The 12,694-nt window shown below is 33.2% G+C and overlaps 1 protein-coding gene across 1 annotated transcript in view; it reads right to left on the bottom strand.

Moving 5' to 3' along the window:
• Positions 1-12,459, bottom strand: part of LOC149815062 (uncharacterized) — a 42,958-nt gene extending 30,499 nt beyond the window's left edge. The window contains exons 1-6 of the mRNA XM_089990186.1: positions 12,311-12,459; positions 12,125-12,224; positions 11,890-12,010; positions 11,138-11,259; positions 10,890-11,011; positions 4,241-4,400 (exon numbers count right to left, since the gene is read on the bottom strand). Coding sequence (XP_089846312.1) covers positions 4,241-4,400; positions 10,890-11,011; positions 11,138-11,259; positions 11,890-12,010; positions 12,125-12,224; positions 12,311-12,452 — 767 coding nt within the window. The 5' untranslated portion in view covers positions 12,453-12,459. The remainder of the gene's footprint in view (positions 1-4,240; positions 4,401-10,889; positions 11,012-11,137; positions 11,260-11,889; positions 12,011-12,124; positions 12,225-12,310) is intronic.
• Positions 12,460-12,694: the final 235 nt, after the last annotated feature.

Genomic DNA, 12,694 nt, shown 5'->3' with positions numbered 1-12,694 from the left:
TCGTGGTATAAATGTGCATTGGTTGAATTTTTGGAAGTAGCTTATAAGGCATTGACATAGGCATGTGCATATCTGAATTAAATGCACGAGACAAATATGTGAGATCAAGATGTGTATTTCTAAGCCAATGTTCATATGCATATGAAAATTGTTATTCATGTACATTCTTATTTAGTATGTATGAATGTACATTTGAAAGCATGTTAAATGAATGTATAAATAGCATGTTCATGATGGTTTTTGTATTAGGTGCATCGGTGGTTAAATGATGGATCATCGTAGGCCGTGTGGGCCTCGAGCTGGTGTTGCTCCATGTTTAGTTTTTTTATGCATCACAAAAATCAACTTAATGTTTATCGAACTAATTGCACTGATCCATGTTGCCACGAGCTGTGGTCCCGTGATAAGTTTCGCATATTGATTTGCGAAACGTAGGATGTTGGTTTTGCATGTTGAATTGCAAACTAAAGAAATTGAAATAATAAAAAGATAAAGAGAGAAAATAATGTAATTCACGTTTTCTTGGATGTCCCTTCTTTAGTGTGAGAATCCTGAAGTTGCAGTTTTGGAAAACTGTGAGGATACTAAAACTCTGTGTGCATTGTTGTGCCCCTAAACCCAACTAAGTGGTTCACCTCTCGACCACGGTTTTAGGGAGTTTTCACTACTTTGCCTGAGGATGGTGTGTAGACATAGCTGTTATTAGTATACCAAGAAAGTATCATTAGTAGATGTTGATTTTCTTAATGTCCCGACATTAGATGTTGATTTCTAATGTTTCGATAGATGGTATTGATTTCTGATATCGATCGAGGGCTAAGTGTGAAACCTAGTAATAAAATACAAATTGTGTGTTAAGTTACAACTGAAAGTCTAACTTGACCTCAAAAATTATTTACTCATTTTGAGTATCCACGGACTATGGTAATAAAAAGAGGAACTACAGTTTATGTGCATTACATAAGGACATGCATATAAAAGAAAACTCTGATAAAAGAAGATAATTTATTCATGCATATTCCTGTTATGCATTAAATCATGCATATTTACTTGTTCCCTTATATTAAATTAATGATTGCATGATATTTGCTTCTTAATGCATGATAAATGTTCTCTATTGTTTAATAATTGTTCTCTCTTGCTTAATAATTATTCTCTATTGCATGAATGATTAACTGAATAATAATTTTGTTGTAATTATAGCTCTCTAAAATGTTGCATGAATCTTATTTATGTTCTTTTTATTTATTTAATTCATTAGAGAGACTCGTACATAGGATCTATGATTCTGACACCCTTATTTATATTTTTTTTTACAGCCTCTGAGACCCAGTGAGTGGACTTGCTACTACAAAGAACTACGAGGGCTACACGACTGCTTGATAGCTTTACTTAGGGACAGCGTGACTCCACTTTTTGATTCATTTATATTCTTTTATATCTTGTTTTCAAACTCTATGCTTTTGATTAATAAAGTTAATTTCCTTTGGATGATGGTATTGTATCCCTTGTGATTGTGGATTAGTTATGACTCTAAAGGCCCTGGTCTTTAAGAATGTTTTCACAAATATTTAAAAAAATATATACATTTTTTAACGGGTATGAGTTGGAGTTGTTACATTGACACAGATAAGAGTACCAGACATGGCATTTTGCGTGTCCTACATTATATTATATTATATATTATATTTTCAATATATAATATATATTTTAGATATATAATATATATTTTAGATATATAATATATAATTTTTTAGTATAGATTTAGTCGTGTCCCCATACCCACATTTTTTAGAATTTTTGTGTCGTACCCGCACCCGTACCCAGGTGACATAGCTGGCAACCTTGGTTAGAACATTTCTTTGTTGCATATGCATGAAAATACCTTTGAATTGTATAAAGAATATATTTAAAATTAGAGGGCTTCCCTTTAAATATTTGTTTGTTCCTTTGAAAGCTAAATTGACCGCCATTTCCATACGAGTTTCTATCTTTTGCTTTTTCACATAGCAGCTGGTCCCAGCAAGAGTTCTCAGATACAAGCAGTCGATAAGGGGCACAAAATGATGTTATGACAAACTACAGTAAAAATCTGGTGGAAGTAAAAGCAATACCATAAGAGAAGCTTTCCAGTCTCCTCCTCTGCACAACACAGGTAGCAAACGCATGGTCTTCATATTGTTCTGGGTGTTGATTTTATTCAACAATGCCACCCACGCAAAAAAAATTGCTCTAGGAGAGGGACCAAATCTCAAAGGTTATTCTTAGGAAAAAGTACCAACCCAGACTGAAAAAGAGAGCAACAAAAGGATGCAGTGGAGAACCTCTCACACCTCCATGGGAATGAGTCCTCCATACCAGTTGGTTTCCAGCCTGCTAAGAAATTCATCAAATCAATCCATTTCTCGAATTCCGTATCCTCCAAGTCCCTTCTAAATTGGATGCATCAGTCCCATTTAGATTGCCAACAGTCACAAATAATGGCATCCTTTTGCTAGCAATATGATATAATCCTGGATAGAGTTCCAGCATATGAACACTGCACCATCTTTCATTTCAAAATCTTATGTTGTTTCCTTTTCCTAGCTTAATATCCAACAACAAAATGAAGCTGTTGAAGACTGACAATCAATCTTTCCACATGACTGAGCTATTCTGCCATTTGCTAGTGATGTGGTCCACTACGTCACATGGATACGGCTGTAGATACAGGGATAACCGGATAAGGCCATTTTGTGAAATTTCAAATATGACTAACATATAAGGGAATATAGAACAGGCTTGAAAATGTAGTATCTGTGTGACATAGGTGACCCATATACCTCGTATTTCACCTGCAGGAGCCTTGACCATAAGCTGTCTTCTGCACAATAATCTACTATTATATTGATTTCTTATCTCATGCCTATTTATTGATCCACATGTCTCCGCATACACATTTCCACAACATGCACTCTTTATTCCTATCATTTCTTAGTTGTCCAACCTTAATATAAGAGTGCACATTTCTGGTGCAGACCTAAGTAGCACGAAGTTGTACCAAGGTTGCCAAACTAGGAAGCGGAAGAGGGAAACTATACAGGAAGCGGAAGCGAGAAGCGAGGCATTTTGAAATTTATAGGAAGCGGGAAGCAAAGTATCAATTTGAAAGCAAAATATAAATAAAAAATGAAGCAATATGGTAACTGAATAGGAATCGAACAAGAAGCAAATAAAACCTAAAATAAAATTGATTATTCTTATATTTCATGATTTTTCAGTAAAAAAGATAATTTTTGTTAAAATCTAACAATGATGGTTACCAATTTAGAGAAAGTACATGGAAAGTGAGTGAAAGCGTGAGAAAAAATACATGAAAAACATGAAACGAAACTTAAGGAAAGCATATAAGAAACATATACCATGTGTGTGGGAAGCATAGAAGAAGCGTGGGGGAATCGAGATTCTCATGAAGTTTCGGAAGCGGGGAGTATCGCGCATCCGAAATGAGTTCCCAAGAAGTGTGCTTCCCACCTACCTAAGAAGCTTCCGGTAACTCTGAGTTGTACAACACCCACGTTATCATTTGTATCCTTTAACATTAGCCATCACAACAAAAGTATAGGCCACTTATGGTTTCTAGTCCTAAACATGAGTGTTTCTTGCATATGATTACTACTTTTAGAAGGTTTAGAAATGTTATACAGAAAGTAGTACATAAACAACCCTTTTTTACCATATTTCACTGCATGATGTAGAAAACAGCACCAATTAAATAAACCATAAAATGACCTTTCACGAAAAATATATTTTAATATATAGTAGTTGTCTGGCAACAAAAGGTTATGCTTATGAGAATTGATTTATAACATGAAAGCAGAAATGACAGTTTGAGGAGAAGTAGAAAGAAATAGAAATCTGAACACCAAGAGGTATATGGAATCAGAAGCACCTGCCTTTACTATTCATGCAGACCGGTGTTGTCTATCATTTTCAGCATTCTCCTAATTCAGAAGTGTATCATTTTAGGTTCTTCACTATGATGCCTGCAAATTCAAAAAAAAAATTCTACATGATCATACAATTTAATCTACAGTTTTTTAATCCCAGTAGAATCTTCATATGTTGCAAGAGTCCAAGACTCCAAGTAGACAAGCTTTAGGTGTCTTCATAATTGATGTGTTACACAACTAAAACATGTGGCGTTTCATGCTGGAAACAATGTTGAAAATAATAAAGTACGAACTTATATGTTAAAAACCTTTCCATTCTGACACTTCTGGACAAGAGCATCACAGTAAGCAATACAGGAACCATCACCATACACAGGTGCTCCAGTGAGTGGCCACTGATAATGTAATGGTGGACATCATAAATTCTCTTGTCTGCATTGGATTCAAATTTTGCCAAAATGTAAAAACCTGCAAACAGCCAACCATTCTGTTTTAGCAAAAATGAGAAATTCATAAAACAAGATATCAGATACTGAACCACTTGTGCAAAATTTCAATTTGTAGTTTATATGAACACTTGAAATATCTCAATCATGTGTAAATATCAACTCATAGCATTACAACCATGTATTGTATGATAGCATCTTATGACGCAATGAGTCGGCATTCAATGCATCAAAATACAACTGAAAACATGTCTGAAAGCTCCACATGTACAATTTTCTTTATAAACCTAAGTTGTCAATTCTAGGGTCTGACTAAAAAGAATGAATCAACTAAGTTAGAGTATTGATGCTTGTAGTTGATAATGAATTCTCCAAACGACAAGACAAAGAGCCTCACCTTCATTTCCAGCAGACAATTATCACTTTACCGCTGAACCAGGATGTCATTTATTGATGAAGGGTATGAGCAAGTGGAGATGGCATAGATTCAGATCACTAAGTTTGGTTTCGTATTTATAGTTTATCTCATATTTGTTATTTTGTGTTCATGTGCAACAAAGTAGTTATATATATATATATATATATGTGTGTGTGTGTGTGTGTGTGTGTTGTAATGGCATGCTGAAATACAAAATGAGGGCCTACAAGATCATAAACACAAAGTGCACATGCACATTCATAAGTCCAACTAAGGGACAATACAAGATCACAAAGGCACAACACAAGCACTAAGTGCATTCAAGACATTAAAGAACTAAAGAAAAAATACAAAATATAAAAATATTGATATTATTGAGCATAAATGCTTAAGAGAAGCATTAAAGAACAAGAGGGGGTTCACTCCTATTTATACACAAGAGGCAGTTATAATAGAGCTGTCGGACTATTCCAACAACTATAATATTAGTTGTTGTGGACTGTAGCTCTATTGACTAGTCAACTCCATATTGACTAGTACAAACAGAACCTAACAGCTCTATTTGATCTTTGACCATATAGTCTATATAAAAACAAAAATGACAAAAAGAAAAAAATAAAATAAAAGTACTAATGTGCCCCTAATGGGCACAGCCTATAACAAAGACTGAAATCACCAAAATACCCCTAATGGGTGTTTACCTCTATTATATCATTATAAATAAAATATATAAATATATATATATGTACATATAAACAATATAAAACAAATATATATGTATGATAATACATATATATACATATATAATATGAAACAAATATATGATAATACATATATATATATATCAACTTAACACTCCCCCTCAAACTTACAGTGTGATATATCGAAAGATTGAAAATACAAAAAACAAAATCAATGGGGAGGATCCAAGTCTTCAAGTGTCTTCATTGGAAATCTCCATCTTTATGACGCATTTCAGAATTTTGCAAATATAAGTCTTCAGATGTCTTCATTGATGATCATCCCCAAATGCCTTCATTGGCTATCTCCATCTTCATGATATGATGCATCAAAGATATTTCTTTCTCAATCCATCACATATTTAAGAACCTATAAAGAACAAAACACAAGTTTCAACTAAACAAAAGAAGATATCCTAACCAAATAATTATATAGTTTCAAAAACTAATATGTATATTTTGAACAAGAATAACACTCAAGTATAATTTTCAAACAAAGTAGCAAAAAAATTAAGATTTTTAGAAACATTAGTAACAATTAAAGCAAGATAAGAAGAGCATACCTCAAATATAATTTTTTATAAAAACAACATTAGACAAGCATAAGCCCATAATCAACACATTTTTCAAAAAAACATAAATATTGTTCACAAGAGAATTTAATCACTAAAGAAAATATAAATTATCACGAAGAGAAAAACAATCATGTATTAATAATATCCTAAATTTTTAGAAAAACACTTCACATAAAACCAATCATCAATTTATACTTAAAACAACATGCATATAAAGTACAACACTTAAAAAATGAACCCTCAAGAAAAGGGAAGTTAATCAAATCTATGCATACAACAATGTGAACATGATAATCAATACGAAATATACATATGCAAAAAATTTAATCCACATAATAATGAATGAAAGCAATCTCATAAATCACAACCCATTAGAATTCACTCACACAACCTAGAATGGGTTTAAGTACAAAGGACCAAATAACAATCTTTAAAACACACACACACACACACACACACACACACACACACACACACATATATATATATATATATATATATATATATGTTATCAATGAAATGAATTAAATAAATGTATATTATCAATGAAACGTATGAAATTTCATCAATAAACAGTTTTCCATACAAGAAAAAACAAGTAACAAAAGTAGAAATTTCATTGAGAGATTTTTAAAATCCCACATAACAAAGGGAATGATATTTGCAAATCAACACCAAATTTACGATAAATGAAGAGATTTAAAATCCCACAAATATCAATAAGTGATATTTTGCAAACCTCAACATTAGTTCGACCCAGTCGGGGAAGCAAGAGCAGAAAGCGGGAAGCAAGACACTTCTAAAATTTTAGGAAGCAGGAAGCGTGGGATGACTTACAAGCGAACCAGGAATCGTCTCGAAAGCGAGAAGAGAAGCGAACCGGAATCGACCTAGGAAGTGAGGTGGAAGTGAAAAATGAGGAAAAAAAAACAAAAAAAAAAGACGGGAAAACGAGCTTCCCTTAAATTGGAAAGTGTGCTACCCTTTTTTTTGCGCTTCTCAACACGTTTTGAAAGCATCACGTTTCGTGCTTTCCCAGGTCCTATGGCACTTCTGATAACCCTGATTCAACCATCACAAGCAATCACCTCACTAAACCTCCAAACCTCAAAATTCAAGTGTATCGGCTACTAGAACAAGAGCATAATCACAATGACACTTATGAACAAAACACACAAAAAAAATATGAATAATCAACAATATCTTTTGTCTACATAAAATGATACTTACACAAGTGTATCAGCTACTAAAACAAGAGCATAATCACAATGCCACATATGGGGCAACAAAACACACAAAAAATGTGAATAACCAACATCTCTTATCTATATAAAATGACACTTTAAACAAGTGTATCTGGTACTAGAACAAGAGTACAATCACAATACCACATATGGGCAAAACAAACACACACAAAGTGTGAATAACCAATGGGTGCACATAACTCACCATATTGAAAAACATCACTTGTCTACATAAAATGATACTTAAATCAAAGGCATAATAGGAGAAAACACACGAGGTAAGAGAGCTTGTAATGAAAACAAACTAATGTCACCAATAAGAATATCAATTTTAACAATCTTTCAAAACACCATGGTTTCAAAAATAGATAACCATCAAATAAACATAATTATAAGCATCAATAATAACAATGGCCAAATAAACAAATGAGTGATACAATACACTCATAGAACCAGAGATCAAACAACCGTCAGTTAGAGCCGAATTATAAGCTAACAATCTAAACTAACAAAAAAATGAGGTGCACACAACTTACCCCAAAAAACATCTCTGGCCCAATAACAAGGCCAAAAATAAATGATGCATCATATAAAAATCTGTGATGGATAACACAAATGCCATAAGAAGGCAATAAAAACTCACGAAAATCAATTTTCAAATAAGTGAGTTCATATATAAGAACCGATTTGAAAAGACAGTTTCAAATCAAATCCAATAACGGTAGATGAAAACTTAGAATGAATATAATGTAATCATATGCACAGTCAATATAAGCAAGCTATATAGAGAGATAACTCAATATAGATTACAAGTCTACTATGAGACAACAATGGCATATAACATTAAAGAGGGCCAAAATATACATAGAGATTCTCAAAGAACCATATAGAAAACTAAGTGCATACACAAGTATAATCAATCATGGATACTCACAAAGAGATCAAAAACTCATGTATAAGCAGTAATCTTAATAACTTAAATCCACATATCTTATACAAAAGCTATGAAGAATCACATAATATATGCATAGGAACACATTTAAGCATATATGAAAGTGATAGATTAAGGCTCTAAGGGTATAAAACAAAGAAGGCACAATATAAAAGTTAATATTTTATAAATAACAAGTATGCAATGAATCAAGAGTCTTTAATCAATAGCACACAATGTCCACCAAAGATCTAAGTGGACAAGCATGTTCATTAATAATGAAAAATAACTAAAGTGAACCATAAGAGAAACACTTATAACACCCACAAAGGGCAAACACAAAGAAGTTTCTCATAATGCTCAACTTAATATTTTATTAAAAACTAAGTATGCAATAAAAATATAATATTTAAATCTCATGTAAAACATGTAAGATAATGTTCATTAAAGAGCCATGAGACTAAGAAAATAACACAATCATAAGGACCATAAAAGAACCAACAAGAAACATTTATTAAAGTGAATGACTCCCATAAAAAATCATGTTCAATACCTTATGCATGAATAGACAACCTCATTCTTCATGTAAGGCAATCACAAAGGAACAAGAATCAAATATCAATATAAAAATTATTTATTCATAAGCTAGATCATAATTTTTAATACTTCAAAAGCTAGTTTTTGTTTCACATAAGAATACACCAAGAGTAAAGGGAGAAAAAATAAACTCAAGTTAAGCACAATTTCATAAGATCATACTTGTGAAAGACACAACACCATTTCAAATTATTTTAAAATATATGATAATTTTTCAAAAAGAAACAAAACAAAGTTCAATATGAACATGATTTGATATTTATAACCATGAATTGTTCAAATAAGGCATCTAACTGCCAATGATCTCATAAAAGCATGCTCAAGAATACTAGATCATATACGTACATATCAAATAAAGTAAGTTTTGAAAAAACTACAATTCAAACTAGATCTCATAAAAGCATGCACATATATAATTTCACAAGATCAAACAAATATTATAAATCTTGTAAAAATAAATCGAACAATAATTTAAAAAAAAAACTTAAAAATTTAGTTTTTAATTAAAATAACAAATAAATTTTTTAATAAAAATAACAAATAATTTTTCAAAGATAAGGAAAATGAGTGCTTTCTCATGCAAAATGCATAAGATAGATAACACAAGAAACACTTAAAGATATAAGATACGTACCGGATCAAGATTTCCCTTAAATCCAAGTCATACAACGATCACGAAGCACGAACTTGAACCAAAGAATCCCAAGACCCAAAAGAGACAAAATACCAAGAAGAATTTCTTGGCTCTGATACGATGTAATGAAATATACGAAAATACAAAATGAGGACTTCTAAGGGCTTACAAGATCATAAACACAAAGTGCACATGCATATGCATAAGTCCAACTAAGGGACAACACAAGCACTAAGTGCATTCAAGACATTAAAGAACTAAAGTGAAGAACACAAAATATAAAAAATATTGATATTATTGAGCATGAATGCTTAAGAGAAGCATTAAAGAACATGAGGGGGTTCACCCTTATTTATACACAAGAGGTGGTCACAATAGAGCTGTTGGACAGCTATAAATATAGTTGTTGGATTGTTCCAACAGCTCTATTGACTAGTCCACTCTATGTTGACTAGTCCAAAAGAACCCAACAGCTCTATACTAATGTGCATGTGCACTTTGTGTTATAAAAATAAAAAAGAACAAAAAAATAAAATAAAAGTACTAATGCGCCCCTAATGGGCACAGCCTATTATAAAGACTGAAATGACCAAAATACCTCTAATTGGTATTTACCTATTACATCATTATAAATAAAATATATATGAATATATATGAATCTAAGTCACACGAACTCGGCTAAAAGGTCGACGCACCCGCGTCGTCTGTACCCGACACGAGTGCGGACACGGGTGTCGCTTCGGACACGGGGTAGACACGGCAACTAAGTGTCAAACTCGGTCAACGCACAGGGGCCAAGTCCGTCTACATTTTGGACTCGGTCAACTTTGTCCGAGTCTATTTTTGTCCATTTATTTTGGTAAGTTTGTGTTGTTACTTCAATAGAATTATTTTTTTATTTTTGCTTTAAAATTTACAATCTTATTATTATATATATATAGTTGTCCCCGTGTCCAAAATTTTGAAATTGCTATGCACCCGTACCCGCACCCATGTGACATAGATATGAATATATATGTATATATATAATATGAAACAAATATATATGTATGATAATATATATGTACAACTTGACATATGTGTGTGTGTATGTATGTATGTAAACACACACACATGCATGAACATAGGTCCACATCATCAAAGCACACTGACATCAGACTTTAGGACCACTATATTGCAGCATATTTTTTCTTAGTTATCCTATCCACAAACAACTTCATGAATTCCAAGAGTTTGTCATGCTTATTATATAATATTATGTGCATAGAATTGACAGTTTCATGTTTTAAGTTTGAGTCTTTATCTATATTACCTTAAAAATGGCATACAATTTACTAAATAACCCTTCAAAAGAGAATGGTAGTATTCAAACCTGCTGCATAAAGCCAGTAGCGTGAATGGGTGTACTTGGGTGGAAAAATAAATGTCATGGCAGGAATTGCTACACATGGTATCAAGTGGAACATCATGCACAGTCGAAGATCATTGAAAATCCTGTAACCAGCTAGCATAGTATATTCAAACAAAAAACACTGTTATACTTCAAGATTTATGTTGATAAAGTAAAATGATGTTCAGCATCAAATTGCTAGACTGAGCAAATAGAAATGAACAAATTACCTTTCATAAGCTGCACTCAGAAATACTATCATTAGAAAGGGTAGGAAACAAGTAAATCCAATATGCTCATCCACTCTCTCAATGACAAAACTGGTAAGTAGTGAGGTGAATGCAACCATCATCTGTACAGAATATTAAAGTTTAAAAGGTCACTGTGTTAATCAAAATGCAATATATAGGGTTGAACAAGGTTAATCAAAAGGCCTAGGTTTTGAATCTCAATGGGTGTCATTCTTCAACTTGATTATCACAGAAAAAAATAGCAATGAAAACAGAAACGATGAACAACTAACTAACTTTGTTCATCGGGAAAGCAATATCTCTTTCATTGTCAATTGTATTCATGTTGTTTGATTGCTACTGCTCATCAGCTTACCTTAGATCAGTTTAAACCAGTTGACATTTTATGAGCATAAAGAAACATGAGAATGGATCACCGGTCTAAATCATGTCCAAATTTATGCATTCAATTGCAATATTAGCATGTCTATGAAAGCAGATATGGCCAACCATAGTCCAGTAAAATCACAAAAAAGAAAAGAAAACCAATAATCCAAATGCAAATAGAGTTAGAAAATTCTGTTCAATCAGCAACAATGAACATCCAAAATATCAGAAGTGAACACAAGTTGGCAATAATAAAAACTTATTATTTAATACTATGAACTCTAAACAACTAATATACATTATATTCGATCATATAACCAATAAAAATAAAAAGTCCAAAAACCAAAGGATTTTGTGCTTTATACCGGCAACCTGTCCCAGAGAACTCTGGTATCATCAGGCTTTAGATGATAATACGCCGACCCGAACGCAGCCGCTGCAATTCCAGCATAAAAGAACAACCAACCCCAAATCTCCCCTCTCAAGCTACAATACAATTCAAGTGAAACCAACCGAATTAAAAGAAGCAGCATAAGAAGAAGAAGGACCTACCTGAACTACACAAAAGAATTGGAAACTGACAATTCGGGAGATCATTACCTTAGAACAAAATGGTTTCCATGCAAACAAAGCACAAGGCCAAAGATACCAACAACAAGAAATGGGAAGTTGGTAATCACATTCAAAGTATTAGGAACGCCTGCCATTGAACAGGGAAAGGAAAACCAGAAGATGGGTAGGTAAAAAACTGAAGAATGCCGAATGTAAAAAGGGATGGATTGGTACCAAAGAAATTGCGCATGTCCGCGAAGATGTGGTATTTAGGGGACTGCGGTATCCTTGGGGTGGCCACCATGAGGCAGAGCCAACACAGGAGTGCACCTCCCCATATCCGAGCACGCTTTACCTTCGGACACACCATCACCATCTCTCTCTCTCCCTCTCCCTCTCCCTCTCCCTCTCCAGCTCCAGGGAGACCGACGCTTCGTCCTTTTAGCAAATTGTTGAACAATTTATAAAAAAACGTATAACTTTTAGAATATTTGCAAAGTCGCACTTAGCTTACAAGTAACCATCTAAGTTGAGAAGCTTGTTTCAGATCACGGACTAACCATTGGCGACCGAACTATGGCTGAGGGACTAGAGTGCAGGAACTATCACGCCGGTTAG

This window comes from Nuphar pumila, chromosome 15 (assembly GCF_984573655.1).
Source record: "Nuphar pumila chromosome 15, dmNupPumi1.hap1.1, whole genome shotgun sequence".
Classification (NCBI taxonomy): Eukaryota; Viridiplantae; Streptophyta; class Magnoliopsida; order Nymphaeales; family Nymphaeaceae; genus Nuphar; species Nuphar pumila.
Note: the sequence above shows the minus strand (reverse complement) of the source record. Positions and strands in the feature narration are given on the sequence as shown.